Source organism: Natrix helvetica (assembly GCF_964273705.1).
Source record: "Natrix helvetica genome assembly, chromosome: 1".
Classification (NCBI taxonomy): Eukaryota; Metazoa; Chordata; class Lepidosauria; order Squamata; family Natricidae; genus Natrix; species Natrix helvetica.
This window is the reverse complement of record NC_138548.1, coordinates 150,070,007-150,095,299: the sequence shown is the minus strand read 5'-3', so window position 1 is coordinate 150,095,299 and position 25,293 is coordinate 150,070,007. Positions and strand designations below refer to the sequence as shown.

The 25,293-nt window shown below is 41.8% G+C and overlaps 2 protein-coding genes across 2 annotated transcripts in view; both read right to left on the bottom strand.

The window, feature by feature from the left end:
• The window catches only part of KIF5C (kinesin family member 5C), an 88,925-nt gene extending 81,107 nt beyond the window's left edge, over positions 1-7,818 (bottom strand). The window contains exon 1 of the mRNA XM_081934186.1: positions 7,176-7,818. Within this exon, the coding sequence (XP_081790312.1) occupies positions 7,176-7,301 (126 nt within the window). The 5' untranslated portion in view covers positions 7,302-7,818. The remainder of the gene's footprint in view (positions 1-7,175) is intronic.
• Positions 7,819-20,492: 12,674 nt separating this feature from the next.
• EPC2 (enhancer of polycomb homolog 2) overlaps positions 20,493-25,293 on the bottom strand; it is a 57,812-nt gene continuing 53,011 nt past the window's right edge. Inside the window, exons 12-14 of the mRNA XM_081962946.1 lie at positions 24,414-24,570; positions 22,348-22,681; positions 20,493-21,741 (exon numbers count right to left, since the gene is read on the bottom strand). Of these exons, the coding sequence (XP_081819072.1) occupies positions 21,669-21,741; positions 22,348-22,681; positions 24,414-24,570 (564 nt within the window). The 3' untranslated portion in view covers positions 20,493-21,668. The remainder of the gene's footprint in view (positions 21,742-22,347; positions 22,682-24,413; positions 24,571-25,293) is intronic.

The window sequence follows — 25,293 nt, the reverse complement described above, 5'->3', positions numbered from 1 at the left end:
CTACAGTCTCTTGTTAAATTCTGAGAATCTCACATATGTACTCAAAACCACTTCTGACCTTCATTAAATGTGCTATGGTTTTGGTTAAAGTTTTAATAATTGCAAAACAAATCTAAAAATGTAAAGCTCATAATTTTCTATTACTTAAGAATCACAGAATGGTTGCACGGGAGGACCTAGTCCTAGGAAAATCGTTTGCTCAGTGCAGGAGTCCACTACTGCAGAAATAATATTACCTCTTACTGAGGTAAGATATCATTGCTTCTTGGTTGAGTAAATTAATATGAAGTCATTGCTGATGTTTGGACAAATAGAGATCAATCTGATATGAGAATAGGAAATGAGATCACTTTCAATGCAAGGAAATGCAATCACTTTTCTGATCTTTACATGCTCAACTATTTAAATGCACAATTTCCAAAGGAGTAGCTATTGCAGCAAAAACATCAAAGCCTTGTAGCATCTTAGCAATGAATAAATATTACATCAATTCACTGGCATCTATACAATATGTTTTGTGACTATCTCCTATCTACAGGTAGCTCTGAGCAAGAGTCAGTTCTTACATATTCAGGGGAAAACAGTCATTGCCCGTTGCCAAAACAGGGAGAAATGAAAACAACACCATCCATTCACATAGCATCCACTCTACTGCATGGATCAAGCATGAAAAAGAGATGCAGAAATGTCAACTTTGATTTCACTATAAATAAAACTTCCTTCTGATACAGAAAAAAATCCCGGGGATTGCTGTGTAATGGCCTTTTTGCTTCTCTACCATAAATTATTTAACAGGAGTTCCTGGATTATTATGCACTTGCTTACTTGATTACAAACCAGCTGTGCCAAGAAAGACTGAATCTATGACTAACTCCAAGAGTTATACTGCATTTCCTCAGACCACTACTTATTTATTCTCCTCTGTCCACCAAAGCTGTATTTATTTATTTATACCTCGCCTTTATTATTTTCACAAATAACTCATTTGTCCAAATTTACAAATCAATGTACAAGTGTATAAATCAACATTTAAGGTGACAGCGGGTACACTGTAAGATACTTGTTATTTTTAATGTTCTTGCATTAATAGATGTGTTTTTAATGTGTTTGGGTTTCATATTATAAAATGTATTTCTTACCAATTCAAAAGATTTTCTCTCTCCAAAATTGCTTCCAAAGATGGAGAATCGCTTTCTTTTATAAAACCAATGATGTAAAATATTTCAGCAAAGTTTTACAGTTCCATTTTGCAAGGCTATCCTTCCAAAGCTTACATTATAAAACTCAGAACTGTAGTAAAAATTTGGTAAAACCGCCAACATTCCAAACCATGCCAACAGTAATACTAATCAGACCAAGCATCCAGGCAGGTGTAATTATATATTCCAAACAATATATATTGCTATCGCTCATCCATATAAACCAATCCTATATGTGTTTATTTGAATTAAATCCATGAGATACTCCACTATAATGCAACTCTAAATATGTCTATTCAGAAGATTCACTAGATTAAGCGAGAGTTCTCCTTGTGACACAATGGTTAGTCTGCAATATTGGATGTTCCAATATAATGAGTGGGTACAATGAAGGCAGTATTATTGGGGATTCTTTTTTGCTTCCTCTGTAAAACAAAAGTTACAAAAAACAGATGAATTTGAAAGTATAGCTTGCATCCGGAGTATTTACATTTAGTTTTTTTTAAGTTCATAATAATGACTACTCTCAAAAGAGGTATCTTAGTGTACTTTCCTTTATCATGTTAAAACTTAATACGTCTATTCAATAGGATGTTTAATGAGAAAGTACAACTGCTCCTGTGATCAGTTTCTCCAGTGACAACAGCTGTTAAAAATCACAATATATTTCAAAATATTACTAGTCCTAAAACATGGGTGTTAAACTTGCAGCCCCCATGCTGGATGCTTCATGTGCTGGCCACACCCACACCTGGTTTATTGAATGGGGGAAAAGCCCTGATATGTCACATGATGCCGTCTTGAGTTTGACATCCCTGTCTTAAAATAACTGTATTCTAAGGAAAAATCAAATGCAATTTAAAAAGTAAAGACTTCCTCAAGTTGAGTTGAGCTCAGGCTGCTCCTTTCGAACTCCCACGAGGTGGAGGGGTGTGGGGAGAGGTTGAGGCAGTTCTTGGCAACAATATTAAACTGCTTTTGCTTTCTTTCAGTCTAGTTCACAGACAACCAAGTGTGAACGTGCTTACTTTTTCATTGTTGACTTAATTTTGGCTAGATAATGCAGAATAACATTATTTCTAATAAGGCAGTTGATCAACTCACAATTACTCACAAACTTGAGTAAGAAAAATAATGAGCAATCTATGCAAGCTTATTTCTTTCATGGCTTATTAGCACAGAATCTTAGAATCTAACAATCATTCATAATAGAAGAACCCAATATGGTTCAAATAACCACAGGCAATTTACTTTCCTTTAGCAATTGAAATAATATGTAAAAAAAAATTAGCCAGTTTACCGGAACTCACCAGAAGATTTTAACTTCTGCAACTGAGCACCTAATCCAACACACCCATTCCCACAAAATAATGGTATGAAAAAGAACCACCTCTGATGTAACCAGAATTCAAAATAATTATACAGCTCTAAAAGGAAAAGATATAATTATATATAAACAGGAAATAGATTAAGAGGCAAGAGCATAATTACATCTTAAATTGAAGAAGCTGCAAGTGAAAGTTAATGCCAAAGAAAGAAGAGACAGTAGTGAATATTAGATAAGGAAGCAGGGATGATAACTGGGTCAGAAAAAGGAGCCAAATATAAGTGACATGTTCCTAAATACAGCATGACAAGCCTGCTTGTAAAGCTAGAAGTGGGACGGTGGCTAAAACAAACAATGCAAAAGAAAATCCAAACATTATTATGTACTCCATGAACTTGAACTTAAGAGAGGTAAAATGAGAACTGAAATCAGTTCTGTGAAAAGGGGAGATGACAACAGTTCTTTTGAACCACTTTGGATAAGGAGAAGATGGGAGATCACCCACATGCACTCCAAATGGATGTTCTTTACAAGTAAACTACAAGACAGCAATCCCAAGCAGGTTTCAACTGGGCGATGGGAACAGACACCTTATTCACAACTGTGGTTGGCACTTTCTCAAGAAAACCAAGTTCATAAACTTCTAATTACATTTGTAAATTGCTTGTTAACTACTTTTAAGCTAGTAGAGGGCTTTGGCTCAAAAAGTCTAAAAATGGGTAAGTTTTACTTCAATCCTTAACTAAAGAAAATTGTAATAATAATTTTAAAAAATTAAATAAAGCCAAATAACACTTTGATCCTAGAAAGTGACAAATGAATTAAGGCTCCAGATAAATTAGGAATAAAATTTTGGAATTAATCATAAAGAATTCTTCCCATGGGAAAAAAGATTTGTTTGGCAATTTGCAAGACAAAACAAAAGTAAGCAATTTTGAAAATTGGCCAGTAGAAGGAATTAAAGAGTTTAGTGAAAGGAGAAAAATTATACAATACAATAACAGCTAATTAACTGTATATATAAAATGATACCAAACATTATAACTTTGAAAATACTGAACGACACTTTTGAAAAATGGAATTAGAATTTAGTATCAACAATGTGAATAGTGATGTTTGCTTCTGTGGATAGATCAAAAGATGTAATGAAGGAAAAAGCAGATGAAGATCAAGTTTTATTTGTTAAGGCAGAGATGGCATCAGAAGTAGATCTACAAATGATAGGGTAAAAGAATGACAAGGAAAAGAATGCCATACTAAGATACAACAGAAACCAATTATTTTTTTAAAAATAAAAATGGAAAATAAAGTAGTAAACTAACAGACTGGCCTTATTTTTTTTAATATGTTGGATTTACAAAAGAGGCTTGCTAAAGCTTTGAAGAATCTTGTGACAAAGGACGAAAAAGAAATTAAACCAAATTCTGTGATGTTATTTGAAGACTAAAGATTAAAACTGTTAAGAAGTAAAAAAAAGGATGATACAGTTGATTTATTTGATCAACGTTAAAATATGTTTTATTTCTGGTAACCCTTAATTGACTTTCTGCTAACAGTAGGACTGGAAAGATTATGCATTATGAATTGGTCTGTAGATAACAGATGGGATGAAAAGATCATTAATTGTAAACTAAAAGGGGTTGAACAGTTATTAAAAATGTTTATACTGGTGAGATAAGCCAATGCTTAGTAGAAAGAACAGAAATCTACATTTTTACTAGACATCCAGAAAATAAAATAACAAATTCTAACTTGAGAGACACATAAACCACACCTGAATTGGACACATAGTTAAAAAGGAGCCCCTCAATGGGATAGGAAATAGGTTTTCACATCATTAAGATTAAGGAAAAATGCTTTGAGGGGTCCATGGTGCTCTGAGCTTGGTCGTTTTCTTGAGACATTTCACTATCCAAACTAGGTAACATCATCAACATTCAACAAAACAACCAAGCTCACAGAGCACCAAGGACCCCTCATTTCAAGCCTGAGCTATAAATATTGCCGTCTATTGGCAAAAAAACACCCTTCATTGCACACATTATTCACTGACTCATGGCACCCATGCCTCAGTAGGACTACCCAACAGACCATTTAAATGTACCAAACTTGGATTGTCTAGGGCTAGGCAGTGAGAGATTAAGAGCGTATGAAGGCGAGAGATGGGTTGGATCGCTGTTTAGTTTAGCTCAGAAGCAAGCCAGCTCAGTCTCAGGGGCTCATGAATGGATGAAAAAGTGATAAATCCTCCTTCACAGATGAACTCTAGCAACTGTTATTTAAGGCATGCAAGCTAACAAAATTACCAGTGACAGGTAAATTTATCTTCCATTCATTTCTTTAGTTCCTTGTTAAAACAGTCTAAATTGGCAGCTGTCACGACATGTGAAGACAGTTTCGTTATATTTTGTATAAAAAATGTTACAGTTAGTCCAAAGTCTCCCCAAATGTATAGCTATAGTGAATGTTTCCAAATCCTACTTTGGGAGACAATTAAATCGGCCCTGGGTTTTTGAATAAGTGTTTGTGCCAAGGGTTACAAAATTCTAAGAGCAATAGGCACAGCCATTACTTTTGATGTCCCTGAATTAACTTTTTAAAATCATCCCTCACAATACTGACCAAAATAGCTCCACTGTGAGATGTGTGGCAAATAAATTTAATAATAAACAAAAGTAAATAAGCACCATTGTGGCTTATTGTAAGTCTACAGAGTTCCTTTGAAATGAGAGGTTAAACGTTGGTTACACATTTTCAATTACTAGTGGCTCAAAGAAAAAGGTTAAAATGAAGTTGAGAAACCAATATAAAGATTCTCTAGCATAAACTGCAACACATTAAAAGACCAGTCATTTACTTATGCATGTGCAACTTATGCATTACTAAAAAACAAATAAGTTTCCAAAAAGTAGTATTTTCATTACTAAGCCTCATTCATGAAGAGGAACTTATAGTTATTAATTTGTATTAGCAGATTAAGCCCTTCAGGCAACAAGCTCATTTATTTATCTATTGGGGGCCAATTCTAACAAATCAAATTAAAAATCATGTTCCTTCAGCATATTTCAGACAAATTAACACTATTAGCCAAGGCTGGTATTAATTCAAATTACGTGAGCTGATAAAAAGAAAAACTTTTCTTAAGAGAAGGCGATTCTCCACCGATTGCAGTTGCAAGATAAAGAAATGAATACAGCAGACAGCTAAAGACTGTCACTGGGGATGGTATATATACAAACATCCTGCTTTTATCTGCAGAGACTGCAGCTTGGCAGGCTTTTAACTGAAGTTAGTGCTGATCCGACACAAGCCACCAGATCAAGCTGAAATGGCAGAAGGGTGGATATGAAGGTGAGAAGGAGGAGATTATTCTACCCTCTTGTAGTTTGCTTAGCAATTTCTTGCCACCTGCCAATCCATCAAATACGTCAGGGGTGCAAGCAAATGAGCATGCCCAGTGATCCAGATGACATCAGCTTGATCAATGCTTAGGATTGGAAGGCTGCAGTAGCAATGAGGGAAGGCAGATGAAAGAGTCAATCGAGGCTGACTCCATTCAGTTCCCCACCATTGCTTTTGCTGCAGTTACGGAAAGCAGGAAATCCAACTCTGGAGCACCTTGCAAGGAAAATTCCCCTCCGCAGAAGCCATCCAAATGAGGCAGGTATAGAATGCACTTTTGCCCATACATTAGCCTTCACCCTGCCTGACTTACCAATGCAATCCAAGCTGTGTCTATATCTATAAGTATTCCTGGTAGACTTCAGTGGAACGCATTCTGGTCTTTATTGAAACCTTAAACAATTCAATAAAATAGGCCAAGGAAATTAACATTAAAAATGTGCATTTGATGCAGCACATTCCGCCTCCCCCCCCCCACTGATATCAATCTCCATCAACCCATCAACCTACTTTGCATATCTCCTAGTGTGGTTGCTAGACTACAATACTTGGGGGACACACACACACAAAAGATTATTCTTCACACTGCACACTGACTCTTTGTGTCTCTAGACCTAGCTCATACCAAAACAAGTAAACTTTGCACCCATCCGAAACCCCTAAATGGTTTCCCATTGAAACCCCTAAATGGTTTCCCATTGAAACATTCTAAGTGATTTCACATTGCTGATTTGTTGAGTTTGAGACCACCTGCCATACTCTTCTTATCCAAAGCTTTTTTATTCCTGCACTGGAAAAAAAACCCAAGAGTTCTTGTCCTTTGTGAGTTTAACCCAATTTCCAAGTTTGGGGGGGGGGGGAGGGAAGAGAAGCAGGCAGTGCAGAGAATCCCCCCCCCCATCCCAATCTCCATTTCCCAATCCTTCCCTTTGCCAAATTTGGCGCTCAAGGTGAAAGGAGCCTTAGAGAACTTCTAATCCACAGACACACACAGGCGAGAGCAGCTAATGTTGGGAACAATGGACGGAGGAAAGGAGTACAATGCGGTGCAGCGGCACGCCATTCAGCCCCCCCCCCCCGGAGTAAGACTAAAGGAACTGGGGGGGAGGGGAGAAACAAATCCGTCAGGGTCTCCCCGTCGCGTTCCCGAGAGGAGTTCGGAGCCGAGCGAAGGAGGGGGGGGGGGGAAGCCCAAGCGCAACTCTTCGCGGCTGGATTAAAAAACCCAACCCGGGGGAAAGACTTACCCCGACGATCACCGTGTCCTCGCCTTTAAATTTCGGGATGAATTTATCCCCGCGCAGGATCTCCGCCTCGTTGAGGGGTCGGAACCGGCACATCACTTTGATGCTGCATTCGGCCGGGTCCGCCATCGCGAGGGGCGGCCGGGGGTGGATTCGGCGACCGGCGGACCGAGGGGCGCGCGGCTGATTGAGGCGGCGGATTCCTTTCTTCCCACCTCGGGGAGGGTTAAAAAACAATATATATACACCTTTGGGAGGAAGAGGAGGAGGAGGACGGGGCGGCTGGTTATTTTAGTGGCGGGGGAGGCATGGACCAAAAGAAAGAAACCGAAGCCCGGTCAGAGGAGAAAGCGGCGGCGGCGCTGAGGCATTCCCGTGTCTTCACGACCTCCAGTCTCCGGACCGGGGGGGGGGGGCGAAAACAATGCGGAGGCCGAGGCCCCGGCGCTTCGGCTGCCTCGCCCAGAGACCTGAAGCCGCTGCTTGGAAGCTTTGCGGGGACGGATGGAGAAGGAGGTTGCTAAACGAAGCCAGGTTTTATTTATCTACACCCCCCTCCCTCTCACGCCTCTCCCCAGCGCCGCGGTAGCGTGGCCGGCGCTCCTGCTCTCGCAGCCACCATCCTGCATCTCTCTCCGTCTCTCTCCCCCACTTCGCTCTCTCTCCTTTCCCCTCCCTCCCTCCCCCCCATCCCCGAGGGCTTTGTGACTTCACCGCATTACATCAACTCTTCCCCCAGCTCACAGGCTTGAGGGGGAGAAAAATCACCGGCGCATCCTGGGAGCTGTAGTTCGGCAAGGAACCCAGGTAGGTAGGGGGCATGGGGAGGGGGAAGAGGGCGGGGCGACGAGGCCAGAGGAGGCTGGCCGTTGCGACGGCGACGCATCTCCCCAGGCGCTGGAAGTGCTTGTCTGCGGGATGCTAAGCTTCAGAAAAGAGGGCTTTAAATATAAATATATATATATGTTTGTGTTACAACCCCTGGTATGCCTAAATATGGGAGGGAGGGAGCTCCTCCCTCTTTCTGTCCTTTCGGCTCATCAATGAAAACCATCCAGGCAGAAACCCATATTTTTATTTTTAATGTTGCCTTTTTATATTTGTGTTGTATTTATGCTGATAAAATATTTATCAGCATAAATACAACATATATATATATACATACATACATACATACATACATACATACATACATACATACATACACTTGGTATATTGCAGAATTTTATTTCATATCTGATCCAGGATATAGATAGATAGAGATAGAGGGAGGGAGGGGATCTCTTTAGTCTCCCACTGCATTGGCTCCAGTTCCTGAAAATACTTGTGTATGTATATATGCATGTATGTATATGTATGTATGCAGGGGTGGGCTTCAAAAATTTTAACAAGGGATTCTCTACCCGGTTGATGGGTGAGTTGACCCCCTGCACCACGGCAAGTGTGTTTTTGCCCTCCCTAGGCTCCGGAGGCTTTCCTTGAGCCTCTGGGAGGGCAAAAACGTCCTCCCCGTGCTTCAGAGGCCTATTTTCTGCCTCCCTGAGCTTCCGTGCATGCCCTGCACTTACCTGCATCCGAAACGGGCCATGTGGGAACTCCTGGGAGAGGAGGGATGGAGTGGATGGGGCCAGCCAGGAGTAGGATTTGGGGGTTCTCGGAACTGCACAGAATCTTAGCTGGAACCCCTGCGAACCTCCAGCAGCCCACCCCTGTATGTATGTATGTGTGCCTGCCTTAACCACTAGATCAAACTGGTTCTCCTTGCTCCTTCTTGCTTATTCCTTCTGGCTCTTCTAACTCCCTTAACTTAACTCCCCCCCAAATAAAAAGAGAGAGAGAAAAGATTATTAATTTGGCCTAAAGCAAGGGATTTTGTTGCAATTGATTTGAGAGATTTCTGGTACCCTTTTCCTTGAAAAATATTCCATTTGTTGGCTTCCTAGTATAAGAATTCTTATGACCCAATCCTGCATCATCTCTTTCTTATTTTTGGTATAACATCTTCAGGTGGTTCAGGGAGGTTGACAAGTGGTTTGGTTTGGGACTTACTTCCCCTGAGACTTATGTCTTGGGGCTTTCCAGAACCTGGAAAGGACTATGGAATGAGCATCCTAAGGCTCTTTGGAAAACCATCAATTATCACATCTTAAATAAGAGTTGAAAATGTATTTTAGTCAGAGTACAGCAGAAGGTGACCACAAATAGGATGATGTTGTAAAATCTGGCCCTAAATAAGTGAAATCTAAACTTTAACAATTTTATTGTTCATGGGTTTTTCATTGTTCAGATTGTACAGCTATTTGCTACGGTATAAGATTCCATGTATCATTAATTTCAATACTAAATAGTTTTAATTGGTTATTGCAGATTTGTAGTTTATGATGTGATTATTTGCAATAATTTGTTGTCTTTCGTGTTTTAATTGTTTAATTATCTCTTGAATTGTTATGTACCATGTTGAAATATGTAAACTATTACTTTTTGCCCTGAAGCTGGATTCATACAGCATAAAATGGTTTCTTCGTGTCTCAGCATGTCACAACAACAAAGTCATTAATGCCTTGTAAACTATGTTTGATGATTCGGATGCTATATGAACTGCCAATTATTTTATAAATCATGGTTAAATAAACTGGTTTATTACAATAAATTGTTGAAATAAATGTCCATCTGGGTTCACTTCCAAGTGGGGAAAAAGACACTGGGAACATAGAGACTCCTTGGAAAGATGGTTTAATGGTGGACAGGATCACATGGCTTAATTTCCTTAGCAGAAAAGGGAAGAGATGCTTAGAGTGCCCTGGTTTTATGCCCTCTCTGTGCCCCACCCCAGAACTTCCTGTTGTGTGTAAGAAATGAATTCCGATTGGTGGTCAGACTCCCAGGGGTGGGGGTCTTAGCTAACTTTGTAGGCTGTTCTGAGATCCAAGCTTGTTTGAGTCGCTGGCTGATGCAATCTTTCCAATCTTCCCAACCCATGTGATGAGTTTCGGTTTGCTATATGGGTCTTCCTCAAGGAGGTAGATCTTTGTTATGTAGAATAGACTGGCTCAGGCCTTAATGGCCCATTGACAAAGATTGTGGGGGGATGAGTTCCTGCCTCCCTTTTAGGTGGAAATATTTTACCCTTTTAATATTTCCTAAAATATTTCATTTTCCTAGTAGAGGGGTGGGTGCTAATTTCCTTCAGTATAGATATAGCATTTAAATAGGTAAGCAAGATAAAATTTGGGGGTCTACTACCTATAATTACTAGAAACAATATATCTTTTTGCAGTCTGACATTCAATCACGCCTACTGAGTTGGAACATTACTTTAGGCTGGCTAATTTATGGTTTCTTAAATTGTGGGAACACAAGCAAGTAGGTTAATCCATCTAATCAAGAATTAATGTTTTTTTAAAAATATATATATAGTTCACTAATAGTATATCTAGGAGTAAGCTTCATTTGAGCACAGAAAGATTTGCCTTCAAGGAAGTTTATACATATTGGATTATAACAGGGGATTCAAAAGAGATTCTTAATTTCAAAACTGTCCATCCTCATCCAAACCAAATCACATTCAAGAAGAGGAAATGTAATCTGTTTATAAAGTGTCCACAGTTAAAAGCTGAGCAAAACACCCAGCCAGGGAATTGAAAAAGGAACTTTGGTCCTTACCTGAACGTTAGTTTTCTGTGTGTAGATATGGGAGGGGCTACCCATGGGTATCAACACAGCCTGATTGGTCTAGGGACCGAAGGAGCCACACCTCCTCCTCCCTTCTAACTCCCAGTTTTCCATTAGGCTGTGGCAAGTAGTCCACCTGAAAAGCATAACAAGACAACCAGGCCACCCCCAGCCCTTCACCTAACCACTACGTCTTGCTAGGGAGGGATGTGGCCCCTCCCATATCTACATACAGAAAACTAATGTTCAGGTAAGGACCAACGTTCCTTTTTCCTGTGTGTGATATGGGAGGGGCAACTTGTGGGACGTACCCAAGCTATCATCCCTTGGGAGGGAGTAGGTAGGATGTAGAAGCTGGGGTGGCTATCACCTGTTGGAGAACCCTGTGACCAAAGGAAGCCTCAGCAGATGCAAAGGCATCCAGCCAATAATGACAAATAGAGGGTGATGGGGTGGACCATGTGGCCACCCTGCAAATGTCCTCAAACGGAGCCCTGGTCAACCAAGCTGCAGTGGTCGCTGCACTCCGCATGGAATGGGCCATAATCCCTGTGGGAGGGGCCTGACTTGAGACCTCATAGGCCATGACAATGGCCTGCCGAATCCACCTCTTGATGGTGGAAGAGGTGACCCTAGTTCCCATAGTAGCGGGTAGGAATGACACAAACAAAGCCTCAGACGTGCAGGTCAAGGCCGTGCGTTGGAGGTACATCCGAAGAGCGCTTCAGTCATCTAATCTGTGCCACAGGCATTCTCTGTCGTGAGAAGGGGCAGGACAGAAATTCGGGAGAATCACCTCCTGCGCCCTGTGGAAAGGGGAGTTCACCTTAGGTAGGAAGGATGGATCCAAACTGAGGACCATCCGGTCCTGATGGAACACATAGAGGTCCTCCTGGATGACAGCGCCCCAAGATCTGAGATGTGTCTGGCTGATGTTATTGCCACCAAGAATGCCACCTTTAAGGTCAGGAGCCGAGGATGGACCGTCCTCAAGAGCTCGAAGAGCGACCCCATCAGAGCCCGAAGAACCAAGGGCAGATCCCAGAAGGGGAATGTATTGTGAGTGGGCAAATATTTGCTGGCCCTCCAAAGGAACAGTTTGACCGTCGGGAATTGGGAAAGAGGAACAAGACAATCCCCGGCGAGCACCATAGACAGTGCAGCCACCTGGCAATGGAGGGTGCTATGAGACAACCCCTTGTCCAATCCGTCATGCAGAAAGTCCCAACCTGAGGGGGGATGCACATGCTTCCACAACATTCACGTACACCACCTCACGAACGCTGCCCATGTAGAATTATAGATCCGAGTGGTCGACGGACGCCATGAGACCTCGATGGTTGCGATGACCCTCGGCGAGAGTTTGGCATTCCTCAGGAGGCTCCACTCAAGTGCCAGGCAGTAAGTGGAGCTCCAAATGGATTGTGTAACTGAAGAGGCCTGGAATGCAGGCACGCCCACGGTACGATACCGATGCAAGAGACCATCTTCCCCAGGAGACGAGACAGGTCCAAGATGAAAACTGACCTTTTTGGGTGCACCTGCTGAACCAAGGTCCTGTAGCTTGACCGACGGTCCGAAGAAAGCAGCACCCAGCCTGCCACCAAGTCTATGACCGTCCCAAAATGAAGAAGGTGACAGATGACTTTTTGCAAAGTTCATTGAAAATCCCAACATCAGCAGCATCCAGATTGTGAGATTCAGATCCCACCGTGCCTGCGAGGGGGACTGGGCCTGAACTAGGATGTCGTTGAGGTAGCGGACGAGTCTCATTAGAATAGACCGCAGGTGAGCTGCCAATGCCACCAGGACTTTTGTGAAGTGCACAGGGCCGATGCCAGCCCAAACGCGACAGCCCTGTACTGAAAATGGCACCCTGAATGAGAGATCTTCAGATATCTGCGATGACGAGGGAGAATCTGGATGTGTAAATAGGCCTCTGTGAGGTCCACTGATGCTAAGTGATCCCCCCTCCTGATCCCCTGCAAGATGGATGTTAGGGAGGCCTTCTTGAAACGCCTGTAAACCAGATAGGTGTTTAGCTGTTTGAGGTCAAGGATCGCCCCCCCCAAACTCTTCGGGACAACAGAAAGGTTGGAATAGAACCCCAACCCTTGTTCCACCAGTAAAACTGGCTCTATCGCCTGGATCTCCGAGGTGATGAATGGCAAGATCTATCAGGCAATGCTGCTCCAGGTCCCTCAACAGGGTAAAGGTCCTGAAGAAGTTTAGGGGAGAGGAGAGAAACTCCAGCTTCAGACCATCCCTCACCGCGGACAGAACCCAGGCATCTAAGGTGATCTCCCCCCAACGATCTGCAAAGAGAGCCTGGTGGCCGCCTATGGGAAGACTCGGGTTCGAGTCATTTCCCTTTGTGGAAGGGACGACTGCCCCCCCGCAAAAGGTCGGTTGGACTGGCTCTGAAAACAGTTCCTGTCCTGATAATACGGGCGAGTAGTCTGCCTATCTGATCTGGGTGAGAAGTACCTCTGGGTAGTCTGGCTCAGGTGCCCTATAAGAGGGCCTGTGGTAATATACGGGGTGGGACGGGCCTCCGCCCATTTGGCGTTGGAAGGCAACACTTTTTTCTTATCCTTATTCTCTATCAGGATAGGGTCCAAGGGCTCCCTGAACAAGGAGGAGCCCGAGTAAGGCGCTGCCACTACATTCCATTTGTTCTTATTGTCCATCTGCCAATTATGCAGCCAGAGGAGACCCCTGGCCGTCACAGAAGTGGACAGGGCCTGAGATGCATACTTGACAGAGTCAAGCGTAGCGTCTGTGGAGAACTAGGTCGCAGACATGATCTTAGTAATATCCTGCAGAAGGCATTCGTCAGACACCAGGATATGGTCCTGTAACTGGTGCAGCCATAGGAGCATGGCACGATTGAAATAGGAAGCTGCTGCCGCCGACCTAATGGCCCACACAGAGACTTGGAAATTCTTACGTAAGGTAAGCTCTGCCCGTTTATTCTCAGGCTTAAGCTTATCAGCAGCGTCGCCCAACACTACTGTCGAGGAGGTTGCCAATGCCACCACTGGCACATCCACAGTGGGGACTCTAAGAGCCTACGCAAATGCCTGATCTATATTATAGAAATGATGGTTGTTACTTCTGGCATTGGGGAACGCCAAAGGCCACACCACTGCTTCTTCACAACCTCCAGAAAGAGAGGGGGCACTGGGACCTCTTTCTTATTGGAAAATGTAGCAGCGAACATGGCCTGATCTGGGTCCCTAGGCTTGGGGGCTCCTGGGGTGCCCCCCCATTTAGTGGTAGCCCTAACCTTATGCAGGAGTGTCTTGGAATGCGAAGGAACAAACAAACCCAGGAAGGCCGGGGGATCAGGAGGGAGAGCCTCCTCATCTTCAGAAAACTCAGCCTCATACTGAGCCTCCTCCCCCATGACAGATCCTTCACTGACTACGGATGGGGAGTGTGGCCTGGAAGTCTCTTGAGAAGAAGCCCTATAACTAGAGCACCTGATTTGAGACCTCTCACGAGGTTCCCTGTGGCCCTGAGAACAAACTCTTTGCTGGCTCAGGCCTGTGGCAATGCCCTGAGATATGGCAGAGGCAATGAGTCTCCTGATGCTCCCTGGATGCAGATCCAAATCTTCCAGATCTTCCTCAGTGGGCCTCTGAGTCTCAGCCCCTTGGGGGGCCAAAACAGGGGGGAAATAATCCCAAGAGGTGCCCTCCAAAGGATCCCCCATAACATCACTAACTGCCCTGGGGGAAGAAAGAGGAGATGGAGAAATTTCCTGCCTAGCCTGCCTGGAAAGCCTGGCAGGGGACCCTGGAGAGGAAATGGAAGGACTAAAGCCCCTGGCAGGCGATCTCAATCTGTGCAATGGGCTGGCCCAAGTCTGCTGTTGCCTACCTATGGGTTCCCGAATTGCAGCCCTGGAAGGGCGCTGGGTGGCCAGAAGCTTTGAGGTAGCTGTCCTGGTGCAGGGTCTCTTCCACCCCCGAGGCCCGGTGCTCCCCTGGGGATTCTGGTTCAGTTGCAGCCCTGGTTGCCATCATACTCACAGCCTGGCCTCTACCGACAATGACACTGAAAAACTCTCAGGCACTGCGGCTACGGAAGATCTGCAGCTGCTTCCGGCTCTACACACTCTCCCCGGCCTCGATTAGTGGCCGCAATGTGGAGAAACCCAATCCGGCATTCAATGCCACACTCAAAATGGCCACTGCCTCATGGTGCCTGGAGTTCACCCAAAATGGCCACTGCCTCATGTGCCTGAAGGACACTCAAGATGGCCACCACCACCCGGAACCTTGCTGCATGATCACAGCGCGCTTCCCAGATGCGCCGAAACTTTGCAGACCAACCTTGCCGGAGCAGCCTTTCCCGAGGAGCTGTGAAGAGGAGGCTGTCAGCCCCGAATTCCCAGGGACCGAGCAGCGCTCCGCATGGCAATCGTAGGGGAGAGAAAATGCCTATCTGGCTCTCCACCTCCAGGTGGCAACAGAAAAACAGCCCCTTTACAGGCAGCAGCTCAGGTAATTTAGAATTGAGAATATCCAATTAGTCAAATAGATAGCTTTAATAGTTCAAGCAGGAGCCAAAAAAACACTGCTTGGACCAAAGACTGAAGGAAAACTGGGAGCCAGAAGGGAGGAGGAGGTGTGGCTAAGAAATTCCTTCAGTCTTTGGACCAATCAGGCTGTGTTGATACCCACGAGTAGCCCCTCCCATATCACACATAGGAAAATGCCAGAATTTTCAGTCCCACTTAAAAATAAACTCTGTGGGGTTCAACAGAGATAGCTCAAAGGTGAATAAGATTAGGACTGCAAATCTGAACAATAGACTACTAAAGTAGTGTCAGAAGGAAGAAATGGCATGAGAGAGATTTCCCTTTTACTACCTGTGTGGTCATAGTATCTTATATGATACTTAAAACACAAGAAGGCAACGATATTGAAACATAGAGCATTGGGGGGAAAGTGACTTATGACCATTTTTCACACTTATGACCGTTGCAGCATCCTCGTGGTCACTTGATAAAAATTCAGACGCATGGCAACTGGTTCGTATTTATGATGGCCGCGGTGTCCTGGGGTCATGTGATCACCCTTTGCAACCTTCTGACAAGCAAAGTCAATGGGGCTGGCCAGATGCGCTTAACAACTGTATTGATTCATTTAACAACTGTGTCAAAAGTCGTAAAATGTGGCAAAACTCACTTAATTCAGTTAGCAACAGAAATTTTGCACTCAATTGTGGTCGTAAGCCGAGGACTACTTGTATGATCATATAACCTCTGCTTAAAAGGGGGAAAAAACTATTAATAATTGTTTAATAAGCAAACCCATGGTTTGTATGGTTTCATACAATAAAGTCAAGATAAACCAGAATGATTCTCTACATAAAATAGTCTATTAGTATTATACCTAGGTTTCTGCACGTTTGCACTTATCAGATTATTTTAAGATTGCAAATAAGATTGTGTTTTAAGAATTTGGTTTGTTTTGCGCCAGATCTAAAAGGCTAATAGCTAATAGCCAAGCTCCTATGTTTTCCATTGCCAACTTTCCCCATGATCATTTATAACTGCTAAAGAACAAGACACTTTGTTCTGATCACATTATAAAGGTGGTTTTAAAGTATTTTGGAATGCAGTGACATATGTACATTTCTTAATTAATTCTCAGAATATTACACTGCTTCATGATTGGCTATTATTGTATTCGTTCCTCAATTATTTGTTAAGAGATGACCTTCAACATTATTCAAAATTGTCATCTGCTTAATGCATTAAATTTGAGATGGAAAGAACTGTTGCAAGTTTCACAGTCACAGTATTTCCTATTGTAATCATTTGAGGCCACATGCCAAATAAGATTTTCCAAAAATAATGATATTTACTCAGAGATTCCCTAGGTTTTTAACTTATAGAATGTTTCTAAATTGTAAGCCATGTTGAAGTATTTTTTAAAAAAATATTTGGAGGTACAATGGCATGTTGAAGACAAGGCAAGATATTTTTAGATTAAGTAAAGGTGTTTATTATTTATTAATGGATATTACTAATAATTATTGAAACTATGTTAATTTCTGTTAATCAACTAAAATTTTAGAAGCACAACTTTCAGTCCGTAAAAACGGACTTTTTATTGCAGTGCTCCTTTATAGAGTTGTGATACTGCTGTATAAAAGCAGCTATGCTGAAATGATTGATTCTAAAAATAATTAATTCTAAAAATAAATGATTGTGTTTGGAAAGATTTACAAAAGCAGAAGGTGAATAATATGGTGGGTGGATGGAATCAAATGTGATAAGAACTCTATTAAGTCAGGACAAGTTGATAAGCATATGTCCACATAATCACCAGGAATTAAATCCAACTTGTTGACTAAACTAAAATACTACTTGCAAGGTGTATGTGTGTGTGTGTGTATATAAAACATATTTTTCGGACTATAAGATGCTCTGGACTATAAGATGCACCTAGTGTTTGGGGCGGAAAATAAGAAAAAAAATCTGCCTCTGCCTCCAGCATCCATCAGGTATTCATCCTAGCCCATTCACCACCACTGCCCCTTCATTGCGGCCTGTTCGCCACCGTGGCATATTCTTTTCTGGAACTCAGTAAACGTTTGCACAACTAGTTTCACTAGCTGACAAGATACTAATACATCAAATTATCTCCAACTTATTGATTATAGATTACTTAAATTATATTTTGCTTTTTTCTACTCTTGGTATAATGTCACACTTGAATTTGGCAGTCACAACATGACAGAAGCTTCCCAGGGACATCACCTACGTAGTGAAGTATTATTTCTTTTCCTGCAGTTATTACATTCATGAAGTCCCAAACAGGCAGCTCTATTCAGAATGATCTGGACCAGAGGTGTTAAACTTGCACCCCACCAGCCGGATGCATCACATCTGGCCCCGCCCGGTTTAGCAAAGGGAAAAAAAGTCCCAATATGTCATGTGACACCACCATGATGCCATGAGTTTGATACTCCTGACCTGGACCCATTTATGAAGAGTGAGATAAGACACTGCTGGTGTGCCAAATTATTTTTAATTTTTTTTAATGAATAATGTAGCTGATACCCACTCTGAGCCAGATGCCAATGGACCGAATCCACAGTGGTGAGCAAAGCATGATCTTGTGTTATCTGGGATCTGTTTGAGCTTGAGAATAGGCTTGGATCCTCTGTGGTGTAAACACTGCCACCTGGGTATGTGATTATCCCATTACATGCGATGTCCTCAGTGACAGGCAGAGTACAATTAGGAAACTTTCAAATGCTTGAGAGAGCCATGCCATATATCTTAAAAGAGGCTGTGTGTCTTCTCTGGAAGAAGCCCTATGTGGAACAGCTGCTTTTAACCATTTCTGCTTGGTGTCCAACGTTTCCTGGTGGTTTAGCTACAGATAATCCTAGAAGAAATGGATTATCTATCATGGGGCAAAAATAGCTTTGATTGCTCTGGTGGATGACCCTCAACCGGATCCTTTATGGGAGTGCACCTCATTACTCCTGTAAAATCTGTGGCATGTGATGCTATTGGCTTGTGGTATCTTGCCAGGCTGCCCACAAGGCTGGGGAGTCAGAAACAGTCCTTCAAGTTTCAGCTCAAGTTCATTCATCATTAATTATGGCAATATTTGATCCAGCAGTTGTTTCAATTCAAGGTACCAGGGAGCTCGGTGCTCTTCCCCAAGCTATTTAGCATCTAAAACCTTGGGAGAGGTCAAGCCAGAGCAAGGATGCCCTAGAAAGCTTGGTGCCTGGGTTCTGTCAGGGTTTCATTGGAGCAAAATAATGCTAGATTGCATCCAAAACCAAATTGTTTTTCAGCAATAAACATCCAGGAATGTTCCCTGATAGGATAGAATGGCAGTGTCTAAAGGTGTTGGTTCATGATCTTGACTTGTAGGTATTGCTTGAGCAACAGGTGGAGGCTACAGGGCTTTTGCCAAGCTTTGCCTGGTGTGCCAATTACAAACCTACCTGGCCATGTAACCCATATTTCGATCAACATTGAATTGGAATATTACAGTTTTCCCAATTAGGTAAGGTGAGATGAACCTGGACCAGGCAGAAGGCATTTTCTGTTCTGGCCCTGTACTTTGAAACTCATTGTCTCTGGAAATTTTAGCAGCCTTGTCCTTTGTGGTATTTCACACAGCTATTAAAACAATACTATTCCATTTTCTGATGGCCACCTAGGGATTTTTAAATTTAGTCTCTGTTGTGTGCTTTCCAGAGTCTAGATTGGAGCAGGAAACAAAAAACGTAAAACAAATAAACAGCTTATCCCAAGTTAATCTTCTGCAGTATTAATTTACAACTGTTATATTGTGTCGTTACTTTTCTATACAATTCAATACAAAGTCACTTCTGCAGACGCCTTGATTTTTCAAGTGTCCACGTATTTTATAAAAAAAACACCTGTCTTATGAAAATATTATCAAGGGTCAAAGACGCTGTGTTAGCAGACTTGTAGCACTTGCTATTAAATTATTTTTATTGACTCAAATCAGATCATGGGGAAACATGTAGTTAAGAATATCCAAGTGTCTTTTTTTCCATCCAGCTTTGCTTCACATCCCATATAGTATCCCCCCACTTGTGGCACGCGAGCCAAAAAAGGTTCGCCATCGCTGCCATATACCGTCCTCAGCCTTTTTAAAGGTTAATTTTTAGGAAGGTGACTGAGAAATAAAGATCGGCCATTGTTATCTAGAATGTATTTCCTGAGCAAATGCGTATTGTTAAAGCATACTAGACTGGTATGCAAATGCAATCATTAATTCTTTTGACTTCATGGAGCAAAAAAAATTCTCTAACTTTCTCTGACTACTTTTTTAATCTTTGGAAAACCCTGACAGCCAAGAAGCAAAAAGGCTCAATCCATTTTACTTTAAAAGAGGCAGAGATTTTTATATAATAACGACCAATGGATGTATTAATAACATGGTATACACACGATTTATCCTTTTAAAAGAAACACAACATAAAAATCAGTAATAAAATTAAATTGAACCTGAAGAAGCCAAATTCATGTTTTTCTTTACTTTAAATATGTTCAGACTCACTTCAAAAATATAACTGGAGGAAGATAGATTAAAATTAGTGAAGTATCATTGTTATGATTCCTTTGCCACTTACATAATCAAATAGTAAATTTCCATTCAGATAATTATGCAAAAGCGTGTACAGCATAAATTACAGCTATGAGGTAGCGATTATATGTGCAATATGCACTAATGTACATCAAGTACAAATGAAGGAAAACTCAAACTTTTTAAACAGTTTCAAGTCCCAGTTCAGCTGCCCATAGAGTTCTGTACATGCCTAGCGGTCACCACATAGAAAGCAGTGTCACATTGTTCCATGTTTACAAAGTACCGGTCTTAATGCTGGGAATCTCACACACAGGCCAAGTGCTGGATATAAACATCCAATTCCATCCATCAAGTTTTTGCACACACACTTTCCGATTCAGGTTACATGCCTGCAGAAGCTTCTAGAGTCATTGTTCTATTGAGGTGGTGCTGAATCTATATACATGCCAAATTGCTGGTGTCTCAGTTTGATTAAGTACTGGCTTCCAAAAATTAGAAACTGTTCTCCATGTTGTGAAATAAATACGTATGCAAGATGCCCATGTTTTGATATGTATTTTTATTTCCCTGCAGTTTTCACTTATCAAGAACAAGTAACAGGGAAAGTTGTCTGAACTAGTGCATAAACAAACATTCTGAAACACCACTACACGTATCTAATTTACAAGAACCGTATAAAAAAAGTCACTAAAACACTACACTACGAAGGTGTCCAACGCTTACAGTCAGACTTTTTCCAACCCGTTACTTGCCTTGTAGCCACAGGAAAACTTTCCAAAATTGAAAGACAATCTGCCATGACCCTCCCCCCTCCCCCATTACCTGGGATGGCTCGATATCTAGACATCCAATAATTATTGCAATGATATATAATGCAATACATACCTGGTAAAATATCATTTATGTGGTGTGTTACAGTTAAAAGCCAGTTAAATTATGCAGACTTCAGATAAAATATAATCAGTTGAAAATTTTCTTCATATCTGCACAGTTTAATATGTGCTAGATGCATAATTTGTACTAGTCAGGTTTTCTGTGTAATTATTTTTTATAAATTGGTATTATAAATAGAAATATACATTCAAAATATATGGAAAAGTGGGTTACTACATTAAATTTGCATGTATCGATCCATCCCTTTCCCCTGCACAGTAATAGAAAATACTATTTTGCCTTGAACTTCATATTTGACAGTGAAATGCCACTAAAGTATTTACCAAAAAGTCCATCTAAAATTGTGAAACAAAATGAACCAAGTGAAAACTTTACATTTCCTTTAGAAAAAAATTACAAGAATTTTTCCTAGCTATGAATCTTTAACTTTTTTTAGACACAAAGTTGGATTTATTTTTTACAAGATACAAAATGTAAACATGGCAAAATAAATAGTTAAAACAAGTGATGCAGGATCCCATTTCATGCTCATGATCCCATTTAAAGAATTATTTTTAAATCCATTCAGTTGCAAATTCAAGTGCAAAAGCATGATGATGAATATCTACTATTCAAGTAACAGAAATAATATTGATGATACAAATAAACTATTTTACAAGGTAGTGATTTTCCCAATTTTACAAAATGTACATTATATATCGACTTAATATACGATATGATAGTCCGTTTAGGTCCATTTTAATCCCCTGTGATCCACAGAGTTTTGTTTTGCATTCAGCTGGAATATAAATGACACCATCAGCACACATTGAGCTACTGTGTTAGGTTATGTCACCTCCATTGCTACTGTAGTCTCTGCTATTCCATTCAAACCCAATCTTTCAGGTTCATGGTTCTCTCTGAAAATGAAGAGAGAAGGGAAAATAAATATATATACTTATAATAATGAGCTATATGGTATAATTTCTTCATATATGACATTTTGTTAACTCGGCATCTTTCATATTTATCATCTGAGAAATGTTAAAAACACAACAAAGCTAAAACTTTACTAAAAAGAAAATGACAATTATGCAATATTTACCAAATGGCAAATGTAGAATGGGAATTTTAAAAAATCAGAGAATCTTCATTTGCATTGGGACAAAACAATGTATAAATATAGAAACGTAGAAGAATTTATACATGGTTTATACATAATCTATAGGATTTTAGATTTTTCTTGAAATTTGTAATATAAAATTCTGTACATAACCTATAGGATTTCAGATTTTTCCTGTAATTTGAAATATAAAATAATTGGCTGAATTAGCCTTCCACTTATGAGGACAGATCGTAAACACACTTTTTCCCAACAAGATACACAAATCAAATATCATTACTTAAGTCAGCCTTTATTGGATTAGGATTTGTTGGTAAATCCACTTTTCGTTTTTAATAAAAGAGAAAGAGAGAGACACGGACATCACAAAAGCTTGTTTTATTCATATCCGAAAGACACACACCTTGCTATGCTGCTGATGGCACTGCTTGGAGTCACCTTTGGCACTCTATCCATACTGGCAGCAACTGTGGCAAGTTTTAAGGCGGTTGGCGATGGTGCTGAAGTCCTTGCATTGATATGTACATTGACTGGAGAAACAACACTGACATTGTTGAGGTGCACTGCATTGGTGAGACAAGAATTGTTCATAGGAAGTGTTTGAGAGCTGTTTGTGCACAATGCTGGGATTAAATGGTTTGTGGTGGTGTGACCGACTGTCCTTACAAGTTGTACAGCTGAGATCCCTGGGCTAGATGACAGAGCCATATTGGTGGAATACAGAGTTTTTGATGTTGCTGTTCAAAACAAAACAGATGTATTCAATAGGTTTCAAGTAAAATAAAATACATGAAGTAAAACCAAGACTACCATCCCATCTTAATGTCTTCTGGCTATGGTATATTCCATAAGTTGCATTAAGAGTAATGTAAGTTATAAGACAACACAGACAGGGAGGGCACCAAGATGAAGCAAGCTATGAGTAATGGTGGTGCAGTGGTTAAAATGCAGTACTGCAGGCTAAGTCACTGCTCACTCCAGGAGTTCGATCCTGACCAGCTCAAGGTTGACTCAGTCTTCCATCCTTCCGAGGTCAGTAAAATGAGAACCCAGATTGTTGGGGCAATATGCTGACTCTGTAAACCGCTTAGAGAGGGCTGTAAATCACTGTGAAGCGGTATGTAAGTCTATTGCTATGAAGCAAAAATGAAAGAGGTCTATTTCCAAACATTAGGACTCCTCTCTAAATTCAAAGGCACACTGTAATACTTTAAAGTATATACCGTGTTTCCCCAAAAATACAACCTGTCCTGAAACTAAAGCCTTGCCACATTTTTCGCATGGGCAAAAATATAAGCCCACCACCGAAAATAAGCCCTCTGGACAATCCCCCGCCCTCCGGCCAGGCAGAGCACCGCTCGCAGACCTAGCGGTATCCCGAAGGTGCCAAGCCACGGGAATGAGATGGGGGCAAAGGTGCTTGCGTTGCTTGGTGCTTTCGGGATACCACTAGGTCGGTCAGCGGTGCTGTGCCCAGCTGAAGAGGGGGGGTTGCTGGGCAGCTGCTCTCTTGCGAGCAGGCTCCCGAAGAGCCTCAGGGTTGAATGGCTGTGTTGCGCTGTCGCAGCAGCAACGCAGCAGCCATGAGGTGACCAAGCTTATGAGCAGCTGCCCGGCAACCCCCCTTTCCAGCCGGGTACAACGCCGCTGACCGACCTAGCAGTACCCGGAAGGCACCAAGCAACGCAAGCGATGGATGCCACTCTAGAAGTACGCTCTATGGTTGTACAATCTGCAGCCCACAACCATAGAGCGTACTTCCAGAGCGGCATCCATCCTCTGTGCTTTGAAAAAAAAAAACAAGTGGCGGATGGCGCCAGAAGCGGAGATGCCCTTTGTGCGAGCAGGGGACGGAAAAGCCGATGCGCAACTCCCCTCTCCAGCCATGCAGAACCCCATTCACTCACCTAGGGGCATTCCGAAGGCACCTCCTCCGAAGGGGAGGCGGAGGTTGGCGAACAGGCGCTCGCGTTGCTTGGTGCCTTCTGGGTACTGCTAGGTCGGTCAGCGGCGCTATACCCGGCTGGAAAGGGGGGTTGTCGGGCGGCTGCTCGCGAGCTTGGTCACCTCATGGCTGCTGCATTGCTGTTGCGACAGCGCAACACAGCCATTCGACCCTGAGGCTGTGCCCGGCTCTTTGGGAACCCAGTCGCAAGGGAGCAGCCGCCCGGCAGCCCAAAAATAATAAGCCCTCCCCTTTAATAAGCCCAAGGCCATATTTTGTGGGTAAAAAAAATATAAGACCCTGTCATATTTTCGGGGAAACACGGTAGGAATCTGCAGATACCCAAAAAGAATTTTATTTTATTTTATTAAATAAAAAGGTCAAAATCTTCCATCCTGTGATTTAATTTTTTAAAAAACCATCGCCTTATTAAGCATTTTTTCAGATTGATCTTGCATAGAAAGTAATCATTAGCAACCTTGCTACAAACTAACATGAAAATAATGCGACCAAGAAAAATGTACCTGTTGGCTGAACAACACCATTGATATTGTGGCTGGCACTCTGTTCCTTTGTCACCTCACCCCGATTGGGAGCAGGTGCGCTCACCACTGCAGATGCAGCAAAGTGGGCACTAGCCGAGTCAAGCGTTTTTGACATGCAATCAGAAGTGCTTGATCCCTGGGAAATTTACACAACAGTTTTCATAATTACAGACTATTTGTAAGATACCATCAAATTAACTCTTGATATAAACAGTAAAAAAATTATCCAGACCTAAGAGATTTTCTCCTAATGACAGAACTGCTTCTAACTCTTAGACTTCAAGTATCTGTGTAGCTGCAGGACAAGAAGGGGCTGCTTTCACTAACTTCAGATTAGGTTCTGTCTACTAAATAAGCTAAAGGTTTTTGCTTTCTGTCTTTTACCTTTACCATTTTGAAAGTTGTGGTCCAGTGCCGAAATGTTAAAAGCACCTTTCATTAAATAGAAAACGTCTCCACATCCCTTCCAAAGAGAATTGAGTTTAATTCGTATACATGGAGGTAGAAACCCAGATAAGTATGAGATGTTGAACAACATGCTATATTGCAACCACTAACATAAATGCAAAAGAATCAAAACACTCAAAATGAAGTCCATTGTGTTCATATATTACTGGTGTCATAATTTTCAAGGAAAGGCTATAATAATTCATACTATTAGACTATTTAAATAATGTTGAATCAACATTACAAAGGGGCTGGGGGGAAACTGATTCAGAAATTAATGTGAAATTCTAAATATCAATAAATAAATCACTGGGGTTCTGTATTACACTACAAATTAGCAGATTTATTTTACCACAGGCTGTAGCCCAAGGAAGCTCATACCTTAAAGAATAACACTGAATCTGTTATTCTT